This window comes from Letharia lupina (assembly GCF_014066315.1).
Source record: "Letharia lupina isolate WasteWater1 chromosome Unknown contig_2, whole genome shotgun sequence".
NCBI lineage: Eukaryota > Fungi > Ascomycota > Lecanoromycetes > Lecanorales > Parmeliaceae > Letharia > Letharia lupina.
In genome coordinates this window covers 2,235,400-2,262,513 of record NW_023502971.1, presented here as the reverse complement: position 1 = coordinate 2,262,513, position 27,114 = coordinate 2,235,400, and the positions used below count along the sequence as shown (strand labels likewise).

The following is a 27,114-nucleotide window of genomic DNA, read 5'->3' as shown; positions in this document are numbered from 1 at the left end:
AATTATCGATAAGCTCTTCTTTAATATAATAAATTATAATATTAAATTTAAATTTATTAATATTAAGATTTATATAAAGTATAATTTTATTATTAAAATAAATTAGAAATAATAAGATTAATGATACTTACTATAGCGCTTAAAAAGTAGCTTTCTTAATATTAATTAATAAACTAAAAACGAAGCGAGAAATAAAGTTTTTTCTTTTTTATTCGACTCTAAGAAATATAATAAGTATTATAGTTTTTTAATTTTAAAGAGACTTTACTATAATAGTATAGTTAGCGATATAATTATATAATTAATCTATTATTCTTAAATAGATTTTTAATTTAAAAAGAGTTTCTAAAAATAAGAGCTTAATAATTATTTATAATTTATTCTTAACGATTTAAAATCTAAAAGAATCGACTTTCTACTTAAGTAAATATATTAATAAATAACTAAAAAATAACTTTTTAGAATTTATAGATATCTCTAATTTCACGAAAAGGCCGAAGATCTAATAAAGATAATTAAGATACTTTTTAAAGATTCTTAAATAGATAATAATATTATTAATATACGCTTTAATAAATCATCTAAACTTGCGAAGTAATCTATCTATCTATCTTTATATATAAACTAGCGAATTTTTATAATTTATAACTACTATATTAAAAATCTTCTAATTACGATAACTTATAATTATAAGTTTATAGCGATTAATAAAATATACGCGCTATTAATAAAAGAAGCTTATGTAATTAATAACGCTAAGATATTAATAGCTTTTTATTAATAATATTAAATTTAACTATAAAAATAAAGAGTAGATATCTATCTAGATAATAGTATTTAATCCCCAAATATTAATAATAACTTGTTCTTTTCTAAAATCGTCGAGTATAATTCTATAGATAATGAAAATTAGAAAGTTAAAAGATGTTACTTCGATAGTTTAGTTTAATCTTTCTTACTCGTAAAGCTTATTAAATATTCTATTAATAATATCTTTAGATTTCGTATTAAGAGAGTAAACTCTCGTCGTCTTATTAATATTCTTTTTCTAATTAGATTTTAATAAAATATATATCTATTCTTACTTCGATAAATTAGCGAAGTCGTCTTCTTATTAAAGCGTTAGAAATTTCTTAACTACTTTCTTAATAAAAGAACTATCGCTATAAATCGTAACTCTATTTAATAAGATTATATTTATAATTATAGTAATAATCGTTATTTTTAGAATCGAATAAAAGAAAGTTATAAAAGTAAAAACTCTAATGTTTTCTAAAATACTAGAATCTCTAGAAATATTAAAGAATTTTATAGATATTTCGATAATAGATATTATATTAGAAATCGCTACTTTCGCTAATAGCGATATTATAAAATATATAGTAATCGCTAGCATAGTAACGATAGATATTATAATAATTTTATTAAAGACGCGTTTAATTTAATTCTTCTAATATTTATTTCTAAATTATTAATTAGTAAATTTAATAATATCTTTCTTCTCGGATATAATATAGTAGTAGTTATTAAACTCTACTTTCTATATAATATCTAAGCGAAGATTTCTAGATATCTTAATTAATCGATTTAAGTTATTTTTAATTAGTATTATAATTATAAAGAAGTTAATAAGATAAGTATAAAGCGTTAGATCTATATAATTTAGCTCGAAAAAAAAATTATATTCTAATAAGAAAGTATAATATATTAATATCTATATCTAAGAATATAGAGAAATAATAATAAACTTTTTAATATATATAAGATATATAACGATACGGCCTTCTCTAATACGAACTTCTATTAATATGAATATCTAATAACTATTAATTAACGCCCTCGATTAAGAAATAAGAATATTAATCTCTTTAGATATTATAATATTTATATTAATTAGAATATTTACCTTAAATTTATTAACGATATAGATTTCCCTCGACGACGTTATAATTATAGTATTTTTATTAAAAAAGTAGAGAGATATAACTACGTATTTCGAGGTTTTATATCTATTAGATTCTAAATCCCTTATTATAATAAAGCTAGCTATATTCTTAACTAATAAATTTAAAAATACCTTACTTAGATAAGTTTAATTTATTAGAATAACGAAGTAGCCTATATCTAAATAACTCTTTTTAACTTTTTTATCGAGTAATAGCTTAATAGTAGCTCTTACGTAGTAATAGTTATAAAAAATATAATCGATACTAATCTTAGAAGTAAAGTTAACTAACAACTTAATAACTTTTCTAATAAAACTTTATTCTTCGAGATTAGACTTATAAGGTTCTTTAATAAAAGATTCCTTAATAAAAGAATAAAAATTTCTAGATAATTTCTCGATAAAAGAATATATCTAGATTATAAAAGAAATTTTCGAGTATTTCTTAAATAGAAAGTTTAAGTATAAGAAAGATTTAAAATAATAATCTCGATCTAGATTATCGAGATAGCGGTGAAATCTATTATTAAAGAGGAAAATCTTATAATAATAATAATATTAATAGTTAGCCGCTAAAATAAGAATAATCTTAGCTATATTAATAAAATACTCTATAGCTTCTACGAAGTATTTATCTATTTCGTCTTTCTAGCGAAATTAATAATAATCTAAATCCTCGTTAATATAGTAATTATTAGGCTCGCTTAGATTCTAATAGATATTCTTATTCTAAAATATAGATTTAGATTTAATATCGTCGTAAGAAGATAGTAATAATTCTTCTTTACTAGCTTAATATATTATCTTCTATTATTATAGTAATCTATTTTAATTATAATTAAAAAATCCGATATTTAATTTATTTACTTATCTTCTAAATCTATTATCTTTATAGCGAGGATTCTACTAATTTAATAATATCTAAGAATCGAACGAGTTAATATCTCCTTCTATAATTTATAAAAATTATCGAGAAATCGATAAGATAGAATTTAATTACTATTATTAATAGAACTGATTAGACTAATTAGTAAAGTTATTTCTATAATTATTATATCTCGATAGAAATCCTTAATAAAACTACTATTAAGAGTACGAGAAAGAAAAAAAAGATAGCTTTAAAAATTTACTCTAACGAAAATTATTATTTATATACTAATTAGACTACTTAAGTAGCGTTAATACTTTTTAATTAATATACTATAGAAGATTATAATTTTATTATATTATTTTAAACTAAATACTCGACTTAGCGTTAATTTAATCTAGAAATTAATCTAAGATAGTCGACGATATCGATTTAAGAATATCTTATCGAAATTCTAGTAAAAGATTATTTTAAGCTATAATTAGCTAATTATAGATAAAGATAAACTCGATAGCCTTTATATATTTTAAAATATTTTAAATATAAGAATATATTAATTTATTATTTCTAGTATTACTTATAATATAGCGTTTAGTTTAAAGATATTAAACTATTATAAAAGCTCTTTTCTTAAATTACTTCGTTAAGAATTCGAATTAAGCTTTTAACGAAGCTATTCTTAATAATATCTTTTTAAACTCTATAAACTCGATAAAGTATTAGATTAAAGTCTCACCGCGGAAACACGTTAGTAAGATTTCTCGAATCTTTTTATAGCCTTTAATAGTAGTAATATCCTTAAGCCGGTCTACGAAGATATAGATATTCTTATAAAAAGTATATTAGCCTATATTAATAATAGGTTCTTCTCCTTTAAAGATAAAATTAAAGAAATTAATATTATTAGCTTTTAGATATAACGAATTATCTTTATTTCTCACAGCGTTATTTCTTAAAAGGCTAGAATCGTCTAGCGAACTCGGTGACTTAAGTTAAGAAGTAACGTTTCAAAGTAATCCTTATAGTGTAATCCATTATTACTACGAGAATCCGGACTCTCTTTAAAATTAATTTTCTTAAAAAGGTATTTTAGATTTAATAAGATAAGTATAAATAGTCTCTTTCGTAGATATAACTCTAATAATAAATCTAATATCTTCGAAGAAATTTAACGTTATTAATTCGAAAGGGGTGATTATAGAAAAAGTATATAAAGTAATATTAATAAACGGAGGATTCTTAAGTCGGTGAAATACTAGAATATTTCTTTCGAAGATATTAAGAACGTCTCGAAGAGTAAACTTATTAATAACTTAGTTATAAAACTAGCTTAATACTTCTATAAATTGTAATTATATTCTAATATATTCGTCCCTCGCGGAGATATCTCAATTAATTTAAGAAGGTTTAAAGTTATTTCTAATAATTCGAGTAATTAGATAATAAGTATTCTTATTAAAAAGATTTATAAAAGAGTGATTACTTTCGATAAATTTCGAAAGCTAAAATATAAGAATTATAGTATCTTTAAAAATGAGATTTACTATAAAGATTAAGAATCTTAAAAAAATTATTATAAAGATTAATCGATGATATCGATAACTATAAAAGTAGAAAACGAAGTGAGAATTAAATAAGTTAAAATTTAACTTTCTTAAGAAAAAGCTTCTTTCTTAGAAGAGGTTTCTTTCTTAAAAAAAAAAGTATAACGAGATCGTCGATAAAGAAGCTTTCTTTCTTAAGAAGGAAGATATAATAAGATTATTAATTTAAAAGAAATTTCTTAATAGATAACGAAAGCTTAGCGATTTTAGTATAAAGTAGATTAACGATATCGTCGAGTAGACGATTAAAGGATTTTTTTAAAAAAGAAAGGTTTATAAGAAAAGAAAACAGCTATTTCAAAAGTATATATATCGAAGCTATTCTTATAGCGTAGTGAAAGACTTTATTAAAGAATTATAATACTTTCTAGCTAGTACTTATTAGAAAATAATAAACTTAATTATTAAATCTCTTAATACTTATTAAGTAAAGAAATAATACTAATAAAATAATTTCGATATTACTATTATTTGCTAGAAGTAATAATCTAATTAATATAAAATAACTTAATTAATTATATTGATAAAGAATCTACTTTCTAAATAAGTAATTCCTTATTAAGCTTTACTTGACGAAAGCCCTTACTTGATGAAAGCCCTTGCTTCCTCTAACAATTAAATTCTTATTAATAAGTATTTAATTAAAGATTAACTTTAAATTAATAAAATATTATTTATTAATTAAAAGATTTAATAGAGATATACTATTTAAAAACTTAGAAAGCTAATTTAATAGCAATAAACTAAGCTCTATAAAATTTAGAAAAAAATTAATTATTAATTTAAAACGCTATTATTTAAAAGACTTCGATTTATTAAATCTTAATTATAATATTATTAGCTTATAAGATATTATTATAAATCTTAAATTAAGTACTTTAAAAATAGATATAATAGAGATATCTATTACTACTTCTCTCTCTATAACTATATTCTAAAAGAGCGAAAATTACTTATTATTAATAATTAATAGAGTATTTATACGCCTCTTTCTTATAAAAGACTTTTTAAGATTATTAAGCTTCTTTTTAAGTAATTATTTAAATAATATAGCGATAATAATATAATTTATAAATATAATAAAAGAAGGATTTCTTTATATACTTATATTATATTATTAATTAAATAACTTTAATTCTAGCTTAATTAGAAAGATAGAATAACTATTATAATATCTATATAACGAAATATCTTTTATATTTATTTAACGGTGATTACGACGAAATTTTGGTGGGATAGCTATTAAACGGGCGCTCTCGTAAATGGTTTTGCAAATAGGAGTAGCGCCGGACAATCGGCAGGGACTTTTGATACCCACCCTCGGCACCTTAATGGATTATGTCGGTATATAGGAAAATCGGTGATAATACGGTGGTGCGGTTACGCACAAAAACGTAAAAACATAAGGACCTCTCGTTAGAGTTTCGTAAGGTACAAAGCATTAGTTGGCCATTTATGACTTTGCTTGATAAAATGACACGCTTGTTTCAATCTGCTGCCAGAATTACTATTTCTCTATCAAGGTGGTCTACGTCAAGCAACACCATATTTCGGCCATGGACTTGCATAGGGCAGCCTCTGGCCCATCACTTTACTCAGGTTCCCAAAATGTGGCACAGGATCAGGCTTTTGTTACTATGGCGAAATGTGTGTGCTGGCCAGGGCAAAGCATGCATGAGCTGAAGATCATGTTCAGCTTATGCATAATACGGACTTTTTGGCAGGCCAAATCTTCGCATGCGGCTGAGTTTTATGATTACATTTGGCTCCTCCAATCTTGAATAATGGAGAACACTAGCTCAAGAAGGCTGAAACATCAGTCTGACATACATGTGACAGGCTCTTCGTAGTTCTGCTCATTTACTGCATCGACTGGCAAGTATCCCCGCGCTATAAGGATTCGAGCACTGTGAAACAAGGACTGATGTATAATCTTGCTATGGGTCTAGAATGAAGACGCTCATCAACGAGTGCGGTCAGGCTACATTTACCGCAAAGGTGCGCGACCATTTTACGAAAGATGGAACTAAAATTAGAAAAGGATTTCAAAATTTATAGCCGTGGTTGCATTTCTGCTGGGATGCTGCGGTGGTTTGGTAACCTTGCAAAGATCTCCTATGGCCCCTTTCGAATGCACACGTTCCAGTCTCTATGCTCAATGGCAATTTCGCTTCCGCAGAAAAAGTTCTTCGAGTCCACTGTCCTGTCGGTCCCTTCAAATTCCCGTGTATAAGGGCTGTCGTTCCTCTTGGAGATTCTCGCAGTGCTCTTAAAGGCTTATTTGGCTTGTTGTCGAGATCCTTATTGGTCATTCTCTTCGTGGTGCGCGAAATAATGCTCTGCTTTATCAAGTTTCTATTACTCCTGTCTCTACTGAAACATGATAATCATATCACCCTTGCACGTCACACGCTGTCAAGACAAGTTTCATGGCCTTCTGTCATATCTGCATCGAATATGTCCGCAGCTTCACCTTTGGTACAGACCCACAGCAGCTCCTTCACCTCCGCATCTAGAAGTGTAGTCAACAATCATACCTATCGCATAGCCAGTGCCACTACCGTCCCCCCAACCTCATCTTACCTCAATCCCAGTTACGCTGGAAATTATAAGAGCATCAACACCAACCAGAGTCTCAATTCGGGGACCTGTGCGATTGCAGGCGGTCACTGCCCGTCCAAACAGAACAACGAATCTGTGAGAACGACGAACGCCACAGGTGTGAACGATCAGTGCGTATTGTGGGATCCTTCCTGCCCAGGGGATAGGACCTTAGCAATAGATAAATTCTTTGATCCCACATTTCAAGGCGATCTTCTAAGGAACAAATGCTTCATCGAGGCGGGATCGATAAATTTAGGGAATTCGTCGACCTGCGACATACACAATTCTTCGGATAGCACGTCCGAGTTTCAAAGCATGAAAAATTGGATGAGATCAAGACAATGTGTAACAGCCAATACGGAATGGGCTGTAAATACCACGGATCTCCTCGATCCTGATTCCCATGTGGCTATTCAAATGGACCCCTATAGTTACCACATCATGTCAGGGGCCAATCCATCTTGCTGTGGCGAATGCGAGCTTGACGTTAAGAATGTAGATGTCTACTACTGGCCCGAGCCTGTTGTCAACACGTCGTGTCTCAGCATCATTGGGGACAGCATCAGACCACTTGGTTATGGTGCTACAAAGACCGTGGACTCCAACAATGAGACTACTACCTACTGGGGTTGCGATGCCAGCATGGAAACGGACTACATCACCCGATATAGTTCTGCTATTACGTATCCAGTAGTGACTATAACAGCTAGTATCTCGACTATCGGCTCTTTGCTAATTAAGGCCTCACTATTCGATCCATGGTCCCCATCACCATGTACCGTCAGTGACTTAATGTCCCAGGGGTCGAATATATCCGCAGACATTCGTGACAAGCATGCAACAATGCACGCACGAGATCACACTTTAATCACCCCGGCTTCCGTTACCCACAATGGTAGTTTACCAGTGACTACCATTGTGTCAGGCAATTTCACTTTGTAAGTCTCTACTTATAGAAAGGTTTCACACACTAATGGGAATATCAAATGCGTTAGTACCTCTCCGTCTGTGTACGCCAGATTCCACGGAATAACAGCAACAGACCAGTGCGGCGGCGTAGTTCTATCGACTACGATGGTCGCCTTCGACCCTGGAGAACTATCAACGATCGCTGGGCCACTTGGGGGGCCTTATGGGCTTGGCAATGCTGGGCTCGGCAATGACGTTAATGGTGGAAATCCATTTTCTACAAAAAGTTTTAATTTCAACGATCTGCCTTGCCCGCCGCAAAGCGTAATGGTACCTACTCGTCGTCAAGTTTATCACGTATCGAGCTGAAGCAATCATCTTAGGAACAAAACTGGTACAAACCACAGCCCGGTGAACCGTACCGCCCTCTTATTGCTATGCCCAGTAAACTGAAGGAGATTGTTCCTTGGTTCTCTAAATGCGACTACGACTACTTCACAGCCTATGATCCCCCCAGTGCCCTGACGATTGAAACAGCACTAGCCCCACCTATCGTGCAAAATGAGCCGAAAGCTCATCCTTGGGCGCCAGTGCCAAGTCCTACTTTAACTTCAGAAGCTAGACAGATAGTCGGCACCGAAACGTCAATACCTATACCTGCGAATGTCCCTACGTTGGATCAGCCAAAGGCTACAGTTACAACAACTTCGGTTCCCCCAAAGCAGAATGGCCCTCACCCTAATGACCCTGCAACTCACGAGAGTCAGCCGTCCCAGCCGCTGTCTAATCCTGTAGAATCAAGCGGCGATCTCAAAGGGGGCAACGACCCTCAACAAAATAACGATCCTCAGCAAAGCATTGATCCCAAACATGGTTCTGATTCAAGTTCAGTTGGAGATCCTAAGCAAGCCAGCGATCCCAACCAAAGTAATAGCCCAAAAGAAGGCAATGATAACAGTCGAGATCCTGGACAAGAAACAGATCCCAAGCCCAATAGCGATCCCAACCAAGCCGATGATAGTCAAGGACTAACCCAGAATGCAGGAGCAGTAGCACAATCGGACCCAAAGCAGAACAATGACGCAAATCCTTTCGACAATTTGGCCGAAGGCCAAACCACGACTATAAACAACCAAGCTGTGCAGCCGCTTCCTCATGGCATCTCCATTGCAGGCACTACCTTGACCGCAGGAGCCCCACCAATCACCGTCTCCGGAACCCCAATACAACTCGGTCCGTCCGCTCTCATTATAGGTGCATCTACCATACCTCTCCCCTCCGCAGGTCCCAACTCCATAACCACCACTATCGCAGGCCACGTCATCACCGCCGCACCGAACGCGATCGCGGTCGCAGGTACCACTCTAACAAGAGGAGCACCCCCAATAACCGTATCCGGAACCCCAATCCGACTCGCATCCTCCGCTCTCATCGTAGGCACCAGCACGCTCCCTCTCGCAGCCCCAGCCCTAGCCCCAACCCCCATCACCACCACCATCGCCGGCCAAGCCATCACCGCAGCGCCAAACGCCGTCGCACTCGCAGGCACCACTCTCAACCCCGGAGCCCCCGCCACCACCATCGACGGAACAACCCTCTCCCTCAACCCAGCCGGCCAATTCCTCTTAAACGCTCAAACCATCCCCCTCCCTTCCACAAAAACCCCCTTAACAACCACCACATCCATAGCCAACGAGCCCATCACCGCCGCCCCAAACCTCCTCCTCATAGCCGGCAGCTCTCTCACCCCCGGATCCCCGGGCACCACCATCTCCGGAACATTCCTCTCCCTCAACACGGCCAGCGCCCTCCTCCTCGGCTCCCAAACCATCCCTCTCTTCTCCGCATCCCCTCTCCCCCTCACAACAACCATAGCAAACCACGTCATCACCGCCTCGCCTCACGGAATCGCTATTGCAGGCACCACTTTGACGCCTGGCGCTTCGGGGATTACGCTGGGCGGGACCCTCGTGTCGCTTAATACGGCTGGGTCCGTGGTGGTTGGGTCGAAGACTATTGCGCTGCAGAGCAGTGGTGGTAGTGTGGGACTGGAGGGGCTGATAATGGGGGCGTTTGGGTCGAACGGGCCGTTTGGCTCGGTTACTGGTAGCCCGCCGTCGTCGACGGTGGGGAGTGCTGGGTTGGGAGGTACGAATGGTACGAGCGGTGGTGTGCAGGTTTTTGAAGGGAGGGCGGCGAGGCTGAAAGGGTTGTTTCTGGGGAATGGGATGGTGGGGTCGGTGGGGTTGGTGTTTCTGATGGCTTTTGTGGGGTTTGTGTGCTCAATAACTATGTGTATATAGCTATTTTCTACCTTTTATATACCTTTCTACTAAATCAAATAATACCGTTGGATAGGCTACTTACTCACAATATCTTCTCCATACTTGACAATTCTTCCCACATACCATACCAAATTTGGCGCTCGCCGAAGAGGAAATGGAACGCGCGTTAGAAGACCCGGTGCCATTGTGTGCCTCTCCTATATGACCGATGGAGAGGGCAGACGATGTTGACGAGCCGCCTTCCCTCTCTGCACTTTCATAGCTCGGCTGCAGCCCGTCTTTTGATGATATATAGGATATCAGTCTTTGCCTCCTCTTGTGAGCCGAGCGGTACTGCGCTGCCTTCTGAATGCCATGAGCAAGGATTGGTTGGTTTGCACTGACGAAGGACAGGTAAGGGCGAGCTACGTTGTCCGTCTGATAGTCCAAATAGATATCTACGCCAATTAGGTTGTGGCAAGAATTTGAGTCATGTTATTCGGCATAGTAACAAGTAGACGCTAAGCTCAAGCATGATATGGCATGAGAATCTTGACCAGGGTCACCATTTTCAGTTCAATATCATTTGCAATGTATGCACGTCAAGAGCTTGTGGGCCGCAAAGGGGAAGGGCTAGGTGGCGGAAATCAATGTGTAGACTGAGCTAATATACCACTGTTCTCTCTGTAAACAGTTCGAGGATACCGAGATTAAATACTCTTTCATCCCCAAAAAGGGTGTGATGGATGATTGTTAGAGGAAAAAGTTGATATTGATCTTTCCGTAAACATTCCGAGGACCCTAAGACCAACACTCTTACAGTCCCAAACCCACTCCGACTAAATAGGGGACTGCGGAATCGTTTCCATCGCCCGGCAATCCCATCATTACTGCCAACTCGTGCTTTGTAATCCAGAACGAGCCAGGTACTGTCTCAAATGTAGACCGATGCCACACCAACTACCCTATCCAATCGTTCGATCGACTTCTACCTGGCGGAAATCGAATAGCTTGTCCCTGATTGACTGTCCCCGGATTGCCCGGTTATGTTTCCAATAGAGGTGGCCACCACCCTTGTTCCTATCTCATTGTCAGCATGGTGCTTTCCAGGCGGATGTGAATATTCAAGTTTTCACAATCATCCCAGGCATGCAGCCTTGGCGTCGAAGGACATCCACCAGCCCAAGGCAATCAAAACCGACCCATCATGAATTTCCCTCCCTAACGCACATCGTATCACTTCTTGATGTCAAAAGCCATGGCAATCATCACAGAAGAAGTAGGCGACATCTTCTCCGCGCCCCCAAACAGTATCCTAATCCGTACGTTTCCACCGACCCCCTTCCCCCCAAAACCCGTCCGGCCCCACTGACCACGTTCCAAAGACGCCTGCAATGCCCGCGGCGCCTGGGGCTCCGGGGTAGCCGTCGCTTTCAAACAGAAGTACCCCTACGCCTTCCGCCAACATCAAGCATACTGCCTCTCATCGCCCACGGGCTCCAAGCTCTCCGTCAAACAACACCAAGCCAGTCTCGTAGGCACGGCCCTACTCATTCCTCCACCCACTGCAACAAACCAGCGACAAGCATCCAAGACACCTCACTACATAGCCTGCCTATTCACCTCTCTCGACTACGGAAAAAGGGTCTCGCCTCCGGAGGAAATAGTGGAAAACACAAGAAAGGCGCTCGAAAACCTAGCGAAACAAGTTGCAGAGATGAGAGCAGCGGGCGAAGAGGTGGGCAAGTGCTGTCCGGTAAGGATCAACAGCGGAAGGTTTGGTGTCGAGTGGCAGAAGACGAAGGCGGTTTTAGAGGCTGGAGGGCTTGTTATCACCGTTGTTAGGCCGGAGGCAGAGCAGAAAGCAGATGGGGCAGGTACTGCAGCAGGTGGGCAGTCTCCTGTCAAAGATGAGAATGAGAAAGCAAAAGGTGAGAAATGTGCCGTGGGGACCAATGCAAGGCGGTCCAACCGTTGGACGTCGGGTCGAACGAAGGCTAAGGGTCCGTTTGAAAAACAGACACGCGGGGTGAAGAGGAAGGTTGAGAAGGATTTTGAGGATGGCGACGATGGTCGCGAGGATATGAAGGGGGAAAGGCTGGCATAACTTCATCCAGGAACTGCAAAGCGGGAGAAGCTGAGTCTGGATGGGTAGCCACTCAATGGACGCTTATGGTGGCAGGCTCTCATTCCAGAGCGAGAGGGAGGTGCCGCAAAGATTGCGCCCCATGCAGATCAGCATAGGCGCCACATCGCAGCATCTGGAGGATGAAACGAGCTGAAAGTGCAAAGATCGGCTTGTCCGCAGTGATCCACCACATGAAACCGGTTTTTGGGGAGTCAGGGGGCGGCTCCAACATACTTACTCTACTGGAATACGGTCCCCTACCACTAACCAGATCCCCAGTCAACAACCATGGGCCCCAAAGTTGCGAAACATCAGTCATCTCGGCGACTTCCAATCTACCATTAGTCGGCTGAAGTGGGAGATGGCAATTCATTTAGGACCACCAAGTCGACAGTTTTGGAAGGCGCCAGATCTTGAGAGGTTTCATGGCTTTGAAAGATCCGTATGAGATCATTTCGCGTCCCTAGCATCAAATCTGGCAGTCATCCTGCATAATGTTACGAATCATATCATGGTCCCGCTCAGAGTAACAGACGGTGTAGTAACGCTAGTGCAAGCGATGAGGTGTAAACCCGCCTTTCTGTTACGTATCTCACAATCTATATAGTGAAGAACGCCATGCAGAAGACTTAGGTGGGCATGATGGCGGCGTCTCCATGATCCGAGCCGAAACTTCACAGCCCCGTTCGGCAATGAATCCTTCAGCCTCAACATCCCATTAAAGTCTCACTCAAGGCTGCCATCTCTTCGACAGCAAAAGAACCCCACGCTCCACACACAAAAGCTCGCCGAACGTTCCATTCAAGGCTTGTAGCGATCATGCGCGCTCTTGGTTTCATCGCGATTTCAGCCTGCTTCCTGGGGACAGCGACAACAGTAGGCGCACAAACATGTTACTTCCCAGACGGCTCCGAGTCCCCTCACAATTACACCCCCTGCCAAGCTCAATCATCTGGCCAGGCGAGCGCATGCTGCGCATATCTCGACATCTGCCTGGACAATACCCTCTGTCTCGCCCAGACGGGCAATGAAGTTATTTCGCGGGGCACTTGCACAGATCCAAGTTGGAAAAGCGATCGATGTCCGCGATATTGTCAGGATGGTAAGTTTAGTCTGATTGATAGTATGCGAAAGGCGAGAAAATCGTTGTCCCCTCGCTCCCTCTTGTTTTGTCCCCCATGGATATCATAATCTACACAAGACTGACCAACGCTCACATCTTCGTCTCCTAGTCCACACCAGCTGGGGCGTAACGATCTACCCATTCCAAGAGGACTCCTCCTTCTGCTGTGGACCGGGCAACTCATCATCCAACGCATGCATCAACAGCACACGAGGGAGCACAGCTCCGTTCCCCGTGCAAGCTGGAAGAGTTATATTCAACCGGACATCCGGATCCATCTCGCCCAACAGTAGTGAGACAGCTGCGGTCACAGTCTCATCCACAGTCCCTCCATCAACGACCGCAAATTCCCCCACAGACCCCACAATATGCCGTAATTGGCCATCTTCATCTAATAAGTCGAGTGCGGTCGGCATCGGAGTCGGCGTACCGCTTGGGCTAGCATTGCTTGGTGCTTTGGGGTTGCTGTGGAAACAGAGGGATCGCGAGCTGAGCGCGAGGAAAGAGGCGCGCGCTTGGGAAGAGAAGTACGATGAGCTGAGGAGAGAGAAGCGCGGAGAGTTGATTGGAGTGGAAGGACAGATGCATGAGCTTGGATGTGAGGGCGGGAGGCCGAATGAACTTGATGGAAGTCTTGTCTATGAGGTGGCAGATAGCATCAGATGAGCTTCGTGTGTGGTGGCTATTGGTTCTTGGCGAAGGACGGCCGAAGCACTGAAATGCTAATGCTACTTTGAAATAATCTTATGAGCAAATGGAAAATATAACCAAGGAGACTAGGTGAGCGTTCATTTTTTCCTTAGTTTAACGAAAGGCATGTGATACGTTGACACCCCCCTCACATCCGGGTACAGTGTCCGGGTACGAGGGGTGTCTGACCCGACATACTCTATTGCGCATTTTTAGGGGCACTTTCCTGATCAACTTACCCTTAACCCCCGGAAGAGTAGTCTTCTGAAGATCCAGTGCACCCAAACAGTGTAGGAGCGAGTGTGTACAGGAGGGGGCCCCCGTAGGGAGGGAGATTCCTGTTCACGAGTGACGCACTCTGTAGGTAGCATGACCACGGCACTTGAGGCACTCGAGACTGCGCCCTAACCGACCAGCCCAGAAGTCGTACCCGGATGATGGGGAGGGGGGGGGTTCTGTCAATGTATGTATATGGGGTGCCAACGTATCACGTCCCTTAATAACTACCAAGCATGGCATCGGGCGACGTGTCTATCCGCGACTAGTACTCCTTGGCACTCCTACTTCTACTGCCACCACTGTACTAGTACTAGTACATGACTCATTTGCATTCTTGTTGAAGTTAATCATTTCCATGAACCAACACGGTACAGTCCTAACATTTCCCTGCGAGGCTTGCCTGACTTCTCGTTGACTCGATAGAATCTCTTTTTTGAACGGCCCTTCAATGTCCGAACAATTTTCTCTAGTCATAGCGGTTGTGAAGGAAAGAGAGGAAGAGGGATCCTCCACGCCAGCGATCTAGGCCGACAGCGAGGGTGTGGTGGGCGGGGCATTATTTAGAGCTAAATCAGCTAATTTAGAGGCGGGATCACCATGGTAACCTCAAACTCAGTTAGGCACGTTATTTGTTTGTGTAGCTGGCAATCCGCTCCAGCAAAACAAAATCGACTTTGTGCCTTCTGCATTCATTGTCCTTTCCGCTCCTAAGTTTTGCTCGCGATTCTCCCTGATTGTCTGCGGCACCGGTCTTGAACGCTCGAAAAGAAAACATGACACTTCGTGACTGCGAGTATGAGTCATGCACCCAGCCAGCCGAACGCGATATTGGAAGCTGTATGATTTGCTCCTCGCACTTCTGCGCCGAACACTCACGATTGCCATTCCACTATCCATCCCAGGTATGTTGCGGTATAACGAACCCCTGTCGATTGTCGAACTTCATTGAATACCTTAGCAGGACACCGAATCAGATGCTTACTGGACCGCATACCATTCCGCGAATACGAAACATCTTCTAAATCGCCTCTACCAAGTCAAGACCACTGCCCTGGTCTCCTTGGCTAGCCGTCTCCGCAACGGTATCTCATGCACCATTCCCGCGCTTATGCCGGATGGCCAAGGACACCTCGACGTCGATGCCGTTTCACGCCAGATGGGCGGACAAAACTGCAACATCGACGTCCAATTTGAAGATGGAGTTGTCTGGCTGGCCCGGATCCGCCTTGATGACCCTCTCCTCCCACCAAAACCTACACAAGCGTACATCTTCCTCAGTGAAGTCTTCACGCTTAAGTATCTAGAGGATACCGGCATCCCCGCTCCAAAAGTCTTCCACTTCGCGACCGAGTCTAGCGAAAACCCTGTGGGAGTGCCTTTTATGCTTATCGAGAAGATGAAAGGCGCCCCTCTGATGTGGGACACGACCACACCTATTCAAAGGACCAAAGTCCTAGAACAACTAGCAGATATTCTCCTTGCCTTGGAGAAACATTCGTTTCATTCTACAGGGTCATTATTTCCCTCAAACGGATCTGGTAATGTATGCGGTTTCGCGCAGTCACAGCTCTTCGATTCCCCAAACACTACCCTCGGACCGTTCGACACCTTGGAATCATCCTTGAGAGCGATGCTTGCACATCAGAGAAGGCTCATAGCTAATGGCGAGCTGTCAAGTCTCGCCATAGATCACTACCTCTCGCATCGCTGGCGCGAGGACATGGTCCCGGAAGTGCTGTCGCTACACAACGACGCCGGCTTCTTTCTCAAACACTTTGATGACAAGGGCGACCATATCCTGGTCGACGACGACTTCAACATCACCGGCATAATCGACTGGGAATTCGCGTCCCTGGAACCCAAAGCGCAAGCATTCAGCAGCCCCTGCATGCTTTGGCCAGTGGGCGATTTCCACGCCGGCAGTAATCGGCTAAGCCCGGAAGAGATGGAATTCGCCGCCATTTTCGAGCGCCGTGGGCGGAACGATATGGCTCATCTGGTTCGCAATGGGAGGAAGATGCAGAGGTACCTGTTCTTCAATGGAGGATCGGTATCGCACGAGCAAGAGGACTTCGAAGCCATGTTCCAGGGCTTGCGAGCTGCGTGGGCCGGGGACAACAGCCAACCTGGTCCCTATCAGGTTTGGAAGGAGGAGGCGCTGAAGAAGTATGAGGGAGATGAGCAGCTGGGGCGTCTCCTGCAGAGGAATAGTACTCGGTCGCAGAGCGCCACTCATCTTGATTGCGGACCTTCAACTCCCCAACGGCATCACTCGCTGAAAGACGAATCATCAGAGATCCTGGATACGGGAATGAGAGAAGGACCTGCTGGATTTTGTATGAGGGTGGCAGCTAGGCTTAGTAAGAATAAGGACATCGCTTATTAAGTACTGCGTGATGTTGTCAGCATTACTGTATCGTGACTTGGGATCGAGTGGTTTTTCGTCAGACAAATGCCACTATTAGTCGGCAGCGCAATGCGGAAGTCTTGTTTTTACACAGCCAGTCCCGCATCAGCAAGCAAATGTTCTTTCGAAGCGAGCAGTTCCACAGGCGTCTGGAAGATTCTTTCAAACCGTTGAAGGCTGAGCGGACTGCAGTGTCCGGATGACCCTACATCTCCGTAGAATTTCCACAACCTTCCGCACACTACAACCCCTCGCCTTGATTTCCCCCTCGATTCAAGCTTGCCGGTCTTACCTGCAGACACGTCTCGCACTGGAATTGGGACATTGAACCATCGTTCCCCTGATTGTATAGATCTAGGAGATGGTACTAAATATCTTGACTGCGAGTTCACGGATGCCTGTGATTGCTACTCATGTGATGAAACGTGCCGTTCCCGTGAGCTGGTTTGCTCCGAGACATGGATCGATCTCGGCTTAGGAGACGTACAGGTGGAGGTAAAAGTTTCATTTGATGTGGAAATGGAGGACTGAGCGCATTTTGGCTCAAGGTCATTTTCCAATTGGGGCAGGTTTCTACACTGCCTACCTGGTCCTTTCCCGAGATACATATACTTATACCGCTTCTGGTGCCCAGGTGCCCCATGCCCTCAACTGTTCTCCTTTCTATACATACACAAACACCACTGTTCTTCCGACCATTGCTTTGGGGGTTTCCAGCAACAAAAAATATGCTAATAGAGGCAAGTATGCTGGGACGATACTGCTGTGATAGTGATGGAATAGATGATATTTCTTCGTTGTTGATACTCGAGGATAAACTCTTTTGAATAGCATCTGCCCCGCGAAAGAGCACACGGAGGTGATTTTTGAATCATGTGCTGGCAGTCGGAGCTGGTTTCCTTTTGGTGGTGTGGTAATCGATGCTGCACTGTGAACGATTATGCGAGACTGCTGCTGCCTATATGACATCAACAGTCAGGCAAAGAGGGGAAAGAAGAGGAGAAGAGTGCTCCTTTACCATCCATGGGAATACGCTGTAACTAAAATTCTTTAGATTGAATTTAAATTATGCATGCTCGTACCTGAGCAACATCACGGCTTGAGATTGATTCAGGGGCGTCATGAAGTGGCAGTAGGCCAGGCTTTCTGAACGGAATATCATGATGATGCATTGATTCATAAGTCGAAAGTATAGCTACAAGCATTCCCTTCCTCAAACAGTATGCGTGGCAACTCTCTGGGGGCCAGTGATCGAATGGCTGCTCCCAGTGTCCGTCTGGGGGTTCTCTCCTGACATAGCAATGCTTGATTCAGTGCTCGCTGTGCTGGGACTTCCTCTGAATCTTACGCCCTCTAACATCTTGCGACCGAGTCGAGCCGGGTTAACCGATGGCCTGCGGCACCCGTCTTGGATTTCTTCCAACCCCGTCCTCGTGTTTCGGGCATAAAGAGCGCGAGTATGATGAGCGTGAAAAGGGATAGTCCACCGAAAAGGAAGTATGCGCCGAAGGAGGAGCGTGCAAGGAAAATGGGAGTGGCAAAGGCCACGAGCCAGTTTGTGAACTGTGAAGATTAGCATGTAAATCAGCGGGTTTTTGGTATGACTTACGAAATTCAGACCCTGCGCAACGCTGTTTGCCGCAGCTCTCGTCTGGACCGGTTGGATTTCGCTGGCGTAAATTTTGCCAACAATTCCCCATGTTCCACAGTACGTTGGAGCAAAGACGAAGATGAGCAGTATGGCGAACCATCTGCCAGATCCAGAGTGCGCGTGGACACTATTCGTTGCGTAGAGACTGCCGATGACAAACATACAACCGGATAGACCAATGCCACCAGTGATGATCGAAGTTCTGCGACCCCAGCTATCTGCGGAGATGAAAGCAGGGATTGATACTACTAACATGAGGATAGCTGAGGACTCCGGATGCAAGGAAGGAGGCTGTGCCGCTAGATAAACCTGCTCGGGAGAAGAGAATAGGAGCATACTGTTACAGTCAGCAGATTAGCGATCATTTAATCCATCGAGACCGCAAGCAATGAGGCGAGGATTAACAGTCTCAGACTCACATAGAGGAGGCCATCGATCCCGGATAATTGGACCATTCCTAGGACGAATAAACCAAGTATGGTTCTAAGCCGATACTTCCTCTGGAAAATTGACCGTGTTGCTTGCGAAGTAGACAGCTTTGATTCAACCGATGAGAAAATTATGATCGCCACCATGGATCCACAGCGACCTTCCGTACAGGACATCGCGAAACAATTGCGAGCAAGAGGCTGCAACGTGCATACTGAGCATATCTCGAAAGTCGAGGTCTCAGAGGCTACTAAGATCGTCATCGACGACACAGAGGGCACCATGCTATCCAAACTCCGCGCTGACGTCTTTGAGGCGCTGCAGAAGATTCCTTGCTCAAGCTTGCCGGTCGTTAGGCTCACCAGCGGGGTCAATCAAGGCGAGGTGATTTTCGGAGGCATGAGCCAAGGGTTTTTTCGGGCCATACGATCTGAGCAAGCTGCAGCTCAAATTACGCTGCTAGATGTTGACGTTGATGAGAACCTTGGATGCACTGGTGAAACCCTCCACCAGAAGCTCGGAAATGTGGCAACGAAGAACTCTGGTAAAGATACCGATTTCTGGCTTCATCAAGGAGTGCTCTATGTGAGCCGGGTTGTTCCAAATGCAACCTTGAACGACCGACTCTCCGCTACAACAGATGCTACTGAGCACTCTGTCCTTCCAGCGGAGACGGCGCTTTGCGGCAGAGTCGTCAATGGAGAGCTCAATCTCTGTCCGAGAGCACCAGAAACTCAGGAACTTTCAGACTTTGAGGCCGAGATTCAGGTGGAAGCATCTGAATTCCAAGCAGACGACGTGCAGTCTGACAATGAGCCGCCCAGGATTGTGCTGGGAAAAATCGTCAGAGTCGGCAGCGTTATGGACGCAGCCGCCATTGGTCAAACCACGGCCTTGTTTACGAAGGAAGGTTATTCCACTATGGTGAGAGCCACTGAGCACATGTGTGTCGGTGTTGCAGGTTTCGATGTGGCGCGTTTGGCAGCAACTTTACCCAACTTGTGCAAAGCGGTGAACTGTCTCAAGGCAGGGAACGTTGAGCCGGGCGAGCATGCGCTGGTTCTTCCTGCACCTCTGCCTATCGTGGGCGCCATTGCTGGTCTCAGCCGTGCATTCAACTTCAACATCACGATGGTCGTGGAGACTGAAGAAGAGAAAGAAGAATGCCTCCTCAAATACCAAGTGCCTTCCGGATCGATATTACTGGCCGAAGAAACCGAAACGATTCGCAAGCTCGTGTCAGGAACCTCTGCAAATGTGCCTAGCATTGTGATTGCGAGCGACTTCTCGCATTTGGGTCGGGAGATATGGAGATTCATGCCAGCAATGGGTCGCTTCGTCCTTAGCGATGGATCTGTTGATGCGAGGCCAGATGCACTTCCTTTCACGAAAGGTGCTTCGTTCATTCCCACAGGCATCGGTGCTCTTTACAGACAGAGTCAGGCTTCCGCAGTCCTGAAATCATCACTCGACATTCTGAGGCTACACGGACAGCTTTTGGTCCAAGAGCCTGCGGTGTATGATATCAGTGCACTGAAGGAGATGAAGAGCTTCTCAGGATCCTCCGCGAAACTGGATAACGGTGTCGTTGCGTGTAATTATGGAGAAAGCTCTGTCAAGGTATGTGCCCTTTTACGAAAAGACAAAGGTTCGTCCTAATCGTCTACTTCAGATTCAACCGGCAGGCAAAGAGCTCCGTTTCTCCCCAAATGCTGCTTATCTTTTGGTTGGTTGTCTTGGCGGACTGGGTCGCAGTCTAACAGCCTGGATGATGGAAAAAGGGTGCAAAATTTTTGCATTCATATCCCGCTCCGGGGCGGACAAACCAGAAGCTGCAAAAGTTGTTGAGTCAATCAAGGAAGCTGGTGCTTCTGCTCAGGTATTCAGAGCTGATGCTACGATTGACACGGACGTGGCGAAGGTTGTTTCCGCGGTCAATGCAGCCCGTCCGATTCGCGGTGTTGTCCACGCTGCTATGGTACTCCAGGTGAGCATCTCAGATACACACGAGCTTGGACATCGCTGATGATAATGGCAGGATGGTATGTTCGAAAACATGACCTGCGAGAAATTCGCTGCTGCAGTGAACCCCAAGATGATGGGTGCATGGAACCTTCACAAAGCTCTGGGTGATACACCGCTGGACTTCTTCGTAATGACCAGTTCCATTTCGGCGGTACTTGGTAACCCTGGACAGATCAACTATAGCGCAGGCAACAGCTTCCTTGACGCTCTCGCCTGGCATCGAAACCAGCATCGCCTCGTTGCGAGCTCACTGGCTCTGCCAATGGTTCTTGACGTTGGGGTTGTTGCCGAGAATGAGAATATTGAGACATCGCTCTCTCGCAAAGGAATGTACGGAATCCATGAAGGAGAAATGCTCCGTGGTTTCGAGACGGCCATGATGCAAGCTAAGCCTGGCGCCAACGAGCCTGCTCGTATTGGTAGCGCTCAGATCGTACTCGGCCTTGAACGCGTCTATCTTGCCGAAGCACTAGCCTCTGAGGATGTCGTTGATGCCTATTGGTACAACGATGCACGCTTGAACGGCATCAGAGCAAATGTTGAGGATATCCTCAGTTCTTCAACATCCAGCAGTGGCTCCGGTGGCGACTTCGTGACCTCTCTCTGAGAGCAACCATGGCGGAAGGTCCTGACGCCGTGACTGAGGCTATTGCTCTGCACATTATGAAGAGGTGTTCAAGCATCCTCATGACCGCGGTCGAAGGATTCGACTTCGATGGCAAGTCCATTGCGGCGTACGGCCTGGATAGTATGATCGGTGCCGAGCTTCGAAACTGGCTTTTTAAGGAATTCGGGCTGGATATTGGCTTTCAAACACTGCTTGCGCCAACCCTAACGTTCAAAGCGTTGTCAGCGACGGTGGGCGAGACATCGGGTGTCCTGAAGATATAGGAGCCGGCAGGACTGTAGTGAAGAGACTGCTATACACATGAAGCAACAAGACAGTCAATGTAATGAAGATGTTTGCGTTTAAGATGGTGATAATGTAAGAATAGCGTTTCTATGTGTTCAAAGTGTAATTCATCTCAACTGGTTCAAAGTGAGTAGCCTACTAAGCTGGCCTGAATTATCAACTTCACAGCTGTAATTCGGGTTGTAATACGTATCGCAAGTTGGGAGAGAATCGTAGGATGAATCAGTACCGCAGGACAAGAGCGTGCTGCAGGGTAAAAGACACAGAGGCCAAAGTTCCCTACCAATAGAAGGGCTTATATAACATCTCGGCGGTCCCGATGGTGCCCAAATATGCGAGTTGACATAGTCAATACGCGCGAAGTTGGCTTCACGTTCAGTCTCTTCTCGTAGAGTTGGAGATCATGATAAGGAACCACCACCCCTGCTCACGGAGGTCATGGCTTGTCGTGCCAAGCCTGTTGCTCTTGGCACCGGAGCATTTGCCATTAGCGTGTGCAGAAAACGTTGGAATACTTAGCACTAAGAAAATCACACACACACCACCAAAAGTAGTACTGAATAGATGAATCTTCTCCCATATCGCATTCTAGCACCTTTCTTATTATATTTGAAGCTCCTATATATTTCGCTTAGCCGATCCTTGATGTTTTACCTTAGTATTTCAAAATACCTCCCAATCGACGCAGTCAGGGATCCCCCCCCCACTACCGACCTCCCCTCCGGCCAGACAGTTTAAGAGGCCTAAGGCGTCCTTCCGTACCCAAGCGATTACTAAGAATAGCCAGCCGGGCCCTAGCAACAGTCAGTCAAGCGCAGCTACCCCCGCTCCCAGACCTAAAGACCCTCATATCAAAGCCGATCGACGAGTTACTACCTCACTGCGGTGTCTTCTCAGCCTATCGTAGTATTATTATCATAAATAATACCAGTTTACACTGTAATCCTTATATCGAGGAGATAATCCATCAGCATAGTTGCGAGATCCGATATCTACCTCCCTACTTACCAGATTTCAATCCCATCGAGCTCTCTTTCAGCGTCTTAAAGGCATAGATTCGAAGACACTTTCACGAGATATAGCCTCAGTTCCAAGGGAACTTTAATAACTTCTTACGATATACCGTGAGGAGGAGTCGATACACCGTGTAATCGCTTTCCGAGGGAGCATTTCAAGCGTAATACTATAGAAGACTATATCTTTAAAACAAACATGAGGAAGTTAAATAGAGCTCTTGATAAGTGCGATATTCAGATAGATTTTGAAGACTAAACTACATCTACTACTGTTACTACTACCCCAGAGTCATTAAGGCCTTCGCCTATCGCCACTAAGGCTTAAATACCTTCAAGTCTACCTTAAAGCCTCTAGCTAAAGCACTAGGAACCCCTAATTATATAGCAACACGATATATAGTAAAGAAAGGTGGTAGAATACGATATGGGAGAAGATTCATCTATTCAGTACTACTTTTGGTGGTATGTGTGTAATTTTCTCAGTACCAAGTATTCCAACGTTTTCTGCACACGCTAACAGTCAAATTTCTTTCCAACGAATCCTCCGAGCTCGCTCATTCCATCCTATCATCTTCTCGAGCCTCCACTCTATACTTCGCAAAGCCAGCGGAATGCCCGCAGAGACATGTCCTCATCTGGCAAGGTCAAAGCAAAGGACCACAGCAACATCCATTACCCGTTTTGGTTTGGAGGCTCAGCATCATGCTTCGCCGCCTCCGTGACACATCCTTTGGATCTGAGTACGAGCGCAAGACCTTATTGAGAGAAAAAGTAATGATCGAAAGCTAATCGAGTCAATAGTAAAGGTAGAGGTTAACCCCTGGAAATCCTCAAGCCTGAGCTTACTCCAAGCAGGTCCGCCTCCAAACACGAACTCCAGATGGCCCCAAGGGCATGCTCGGCACTTTCGTGCACATCCTCAAGGCCGACAGTGTGTTGGGCCTCTACCGCGGCGTATGTCTTTTCGACTCCCACCCCCCAAGCTTTCGCCTCCTCCAACCACCAAACGCTCAAACCTTGCTAAAATCTCCCCCAGCTCTCCGCCTCTCTTCTCCGTCAACTAACCTATTCCACCACCCGGTTCGGCATCTACTCCGAACTTAAAGGGACCTTCACGACTGCGCGCTCCTCTCCCTCCCTCCCCTCCTTAATCGCCATGGCCAGCGCCTCCGGCTTCCTAGGCGGCATAGCCGGCAACCCAGCCGACGTACTCAACGTGCGCATGCAGCACGACGCCGCTTTACCCGTTGATAAGAGAAGGAACTACAAGAACGCCATAGACGGACTGATACGGATGACCCGGGAGGAAGGCTGGCGGAGCCTGTGGCGTGGCGTCTGGCCGAACAGCATGAGGGCCGTGCTCATGACCGCGAGCCAGCTCGCGAGCTACGATAGCTTCAAGCGGGTCTTGCTGGCGAAGACGTCACTCGAGGATAATCTGACGACGCATTTTACCGCGTCCTTGCTTGCCGGCTTTGTGGCGACGACGGTGTGCAGTCCTGTCGATGTGATCAAGACACGGGTCATGAGTGCGAAGGAGAGCGAGAGTCTGCTGGGGCTGTTGAGTAGAACCGTCAAGAATGAAGGGGTCGGGTGGATGTTCAGGGGCTGGGTGCCGAGTTTTGTGCGGTTGGGACCGCATACGATTGCTACTTTTCTGTTTTTGGAACAGCATAAGACGATCTATCGGCATTTGAAAGATTTAGATGAGTGATTGATTGGAATTTCGAGTACCGTGGATGCTTTATGCTGCTCTCGAGCAGCGCGTATATATTACTCCCTTTGATACGGCGAGTAAGGCGTTGGTGGCAACAAGTACATAGAGCCGTGCGCATTCGTCGGGCATTTGGGAAAGACTGGGGACTGCCTCAGAGGCTCACTCATAGTAGAAGAAGAGACGTATATCATACACCTATGCTTGCAGTCTGAATCTCGTACTCTGAACCCTGGGTATCGATCTGACTTCAGAGGTCTTCAGCACGCAGTAGCTGACGTCTCTCAACCTCACTCGTAGCTGGGTTTCACTCTTTCAACCGTACTATGCGACTTCTGATCTAGAAATGGCATGAACTACCCCAGTTCCTCTGGAATCCCTCGAATCTCGGACTAGCCAATCCCTCCTCTCCATAGATACATTTCGCAAGCGTCCTTTGTAGCCCTCCGACAGTACCAAAACCCATACGCCGAATCTTTGAGTCCTCCTCTTCACCAAACATTACTCTCCAAAAACGGAATATTGTAGTATGTACAGGCATGCAAAACAGTTTAATATGCACATCCAAAATGGTAAATCTCGCCATCCCTTCTCGTTCCCAAGTCCTCTATCCACATCTGCTCGTGCCTTCCAAAATCGTAAAATCATTTCTCGGATGCCGACCGATGTATATCCCGCGGTGAGCCCGCAGGGATAGTTCTCTTGACTACCCATGGTGAGAATGGTCGCAGCTAATGAGGCCAAGGGTCAGAGAATTTAATCGAGAGCCTGTCTTCAACGGTGAGCGTGTATTCTGTTCTGTTCTCAAGCATCGATGAAAGCACGGAGAATCGATACTCGCAGTCCGGGATGCGGAATGGAAGGACTCACATTGCACGGATCCGGTATTCCATCTCTCTCAACGTCGTCCTGATGACTCGGCAGGTAAGCGATGTGAATGCTCGCGCTCCCCAAGCTACTGCCGTACGAAGTCCTCTTCTCCGAAAATACCTCCCTGGGAGGTGGAGCGAGCAGTTGTGGAGCCTTGCGCGCATTTTTCGGTGGGGTCCGAGGCGGGAGCAGCAACGGCGTCGGCGAGGAAGGGAGGGCAGGCACCGGAGAGGTTTCGTCTGCGGGTAGTTCCACTGGGTGCCTTGTTTGGTTGAAGAAACCGGGGGCCGGTAGCTCTGCCAGCTGACCCTCGCGCGTGCGCTTGGGGTTCATTGTCATTTGAGTGCCTGGCCTCCCTGGCATGATGTAGAAACCATCGACCAGCGAACGCTGGTGCTTCAGTCCCTGTCGCGTGCGCGCGCTGTCGACACGGACTTCGGCAAGAAGTTTCGTTTCTCCGGGAAGCTGGACCTTGATGGATTGCGCTGAGGTGGGCAGGCCTTTGCGGTAGATGAAGTTTTGTTTTTCGGCTACGTACGTAGTGAGTACGAGAGCTAAAGAGGAGGTCGGACAAGTCGCGCACTGTAGACTCACCGTCGATATCTTCGATCTTCTTTAAGGTATAGACTCCCGTGCTGGGGTCGAAGACGAGTACGGTTGTCTTGTTCTCCGTGTTGGAACAGGACGCTCGTAACTTTTTGAACTGGCAGACAAGACATGAGGATGGCGGGATCCGCATGGCAAGATCATCGACCAATGCAGACATTCCGGCAAGTAGCGAAGAGCAGAGCGCAGCCAGAGACGCAAAATACGCAAAGAATAAGGATCGGAGGTGAGCTTGAGAAGATGACTCTGGGCCCAGTATTGGAGCGAAAGACATTCTACTTTCTTGGATGCTGGCACGGTGCTTTCGTAAACTGTTCCGATTTGAAATCGAAGATAGCTTGAGTGGACGAAAGCCATAAGTTTCTTACCCCTGGTGCGCCGGGCCATCGAAAGAGAGGTTCCGACTTGAACGGGTGAGGGTGCTATGGTGTCATTCGTCCAGGGAAGGTAATTAGGTCTGGCGAGAATTGATGAAGCACGGCAGAGTACCCCCGCTTCACTTTCCTAGGTAATCAAACAGCAAAAGATAAGGCCCAACCGAACCGGCCAAGGAGCAAAAAGGTTATCATAGCTCCTATCCAATAGAAGCGAAGAGAATGTGGCAGACATTGCTGAAGCACGACAAAACTGCCACTTTCCGCGCTAAAGGACCAAGCGCTAAAGGAGACATACCAATAGCGGATCTTGACAATGACTGGGAATAGTACGGGGCTTATCCGCTCCTACGTCCTAAAACATCAATAAAATCTGAGACATTACGCTACTGTGCTGATTTCAGAGGAAATAGTTAGCATTGTATGTAAGATCTCGAGCAAGCAAGCAACGCCCGTGGTAACTTCCGAATACATATGTTGGCATCGTAGACAAGACTTCGAGCCAGCAAGGTCCGGCAAACCTCTCACGGCAGGCTGCATATTGGTTGACAATCAGCGAGGCTGCGCTGGCACGATCGGGTGCAAGAAATCGGGAGAGCTGACCAGGCACGGGCTCAAACCACGCAGCATCCTTTATGCAGCCAAATCATGAAACCCCCAAACCTTGAAATTACGTGCCGGAAAACCCGAAACAT

General features: G+C 44.4%; 8 protein-coding genes across 8 annotated transcripts; 6 read left to right on the top strand and 2 right to left on the bottom strand.

The window, feature by feature from the left end:
• Positions 1 to 6,874: 6,874 nt before the first annotated feature.
• On the top strand, positions 6,875 to 10,937 carry HO133_004724 (uncharacterized protein; the record flags this gene model as incomplete). The annotated part of the gene is given in 4 exon segments (XM_037295638.1): positions 6,875 to 7,959; positions 7,978 to 8,260; positions 8,338 to 10,175; positions 10,889 to 10,937. The coding sequence occupies 4 exon segments, from the start codon at positions 6,875 to 6,877 to the stop codon at positions 10,935 to 10,937; spliced, it is 3,255 nt and encodes a 1,084-aa protein (XP_037157639.1).
• A 515-nt stretch (positions 10,938 to 11,452) lies between these two features.
• Positions 11,453 to 12,301, top strand: HO133_004723 (uncharacterized protein; the record flags this gene model as incomplete). Its single annotated transcript, XM_037295637.1, has 2 exons — positions 11,453 to 11,516; positions 11,580 to 12,301. 2 exons carry the CDS (start codon positions 11,453 to 11,455, stop codon positions 12,299 to 12,301), a joined length of 786 nt encoding a protein of 261 aa, XP_037157638.1.
• Positions 12,302 to 13,349: 1,048 nt separating this feature from the next.
• Positions 13,350 to 14,111, top strand: HO133_004722 (uncharacterized protein; the record flags this gene model as incomplete). The annotated part of the gene is made up of 2 exons (XM_037295636.1): positions 13,350 to 13,424; positions 13,524 to 14,111. The coding sequence occupies 2 exons, from the start codon at positions 13,350 to 13,352 to the stop codon at positions 14,109 to 14,111; spliced, it is 663 nt and encodes a 220-aa protein (XP_037157637.1).
• A 1,142-nt stretch (positions 14,112 to 15,253) lies between these two features.
• Positions 15,254 to 16,800, top strand: HO133_004721 (uncharacterized protein; the record flags this gene model as incomplete). The annotated part of the gene is made up of 2 exons (XM_037295635.1): positions 15,254 to 15,316; positions 15,376 to 16,800. 2 exons carry the CDS (start codon positions 15,254 to 15,256, stop codon positions 16,798 to 16,800), a joined length of 1,488 nt encoding a protein of 495 aa, XP_037157636.1.
• A 1,374-nt stretch (positions 16,801 to 18,174) lies between these two features.
• Positions 18,175 to 18,927, bottom strand: HO133_004720 (uncharacterized protein; the record flags this gene model as incomplete). Its single annotated transcript, XM_037295634.1, has 3 exons — positions 18,175 to 18,384; positions 18,431 to 18,781; positions 18,892 to 18,927. The coding sequence occupies 3 exons, from the start codon at positions 18,925 to 18,927 to the stop codon at positions 18,175 to 18,177; spliced, it is 597 nt and encodes a 198-aa protein (XP_037157635.1).
• A 22-nt stretch (positions 18,928 to 18,949) lies between these two features.
• On the top strand, positions 18,950 to 21,817 carry HO133_004719 (uncharacterized protein; the record flags this gene model as incomplete). The annotated part of the gene is made up of 4 exons (XM_037295633.1): positions 18,950 to 20,521; positions 20,574 to 20,888; positions 20,940 to 21,518; positions 21,596 to 21,817. 4 exons carry the CDS (start codon positions 18,950 to 18,952, stop codon positions 21,815 to 21,817), a joined length of 2,688 nt encoding a protein of 895 aa, XP_037157634.1.
• A 1,462-nt stretch (positions 21,818 to 23,279) lies between these two features.
• HO133_004718 (uncharacterized protein) lies at positions 23,280 to 24,569 on the top strand (the record flags this gene model as incomplete). Its single annotated transcript, XM_037295632.1, has 4 exons — positions 23,280 to 23,325; positions 23,376 to 23,626; positions 23,711 to 23,809; positions 23,892 to 24,569. The coding sequence occupies 4 exons, from the start codon at positions 23,280 to 23,282 to the stop codon at positions 24,567 to 24,569; spliced, it is 1,074 nt and encodes a 357-aa protein (XP_037157633.1).
• An 804-nt stretch (positions 24,570 to 25,373) lies between these two features.
• HO133_004717 (uncharacterized protein) lies at positions 25,374 to 26,205 on the bottom strand (the record flags this gene model as incomplete). The annotated part of the gene is made up of 2 exons (XM_037295631.1): positions 25,374 to 25,969; positions 26,034 to 26,205. The coding sequence occupies 2 exons, from the start codon at positions 26,203 to 26,205 to the stop codon at positions 25,374 to 25,376; spliced, it is 768 nt and encodes a 255-aa protein (XP_037157632.1).
• Between the last annotated feature and the right edge of the window lie 909 nt (positions 26,206 to 27,114).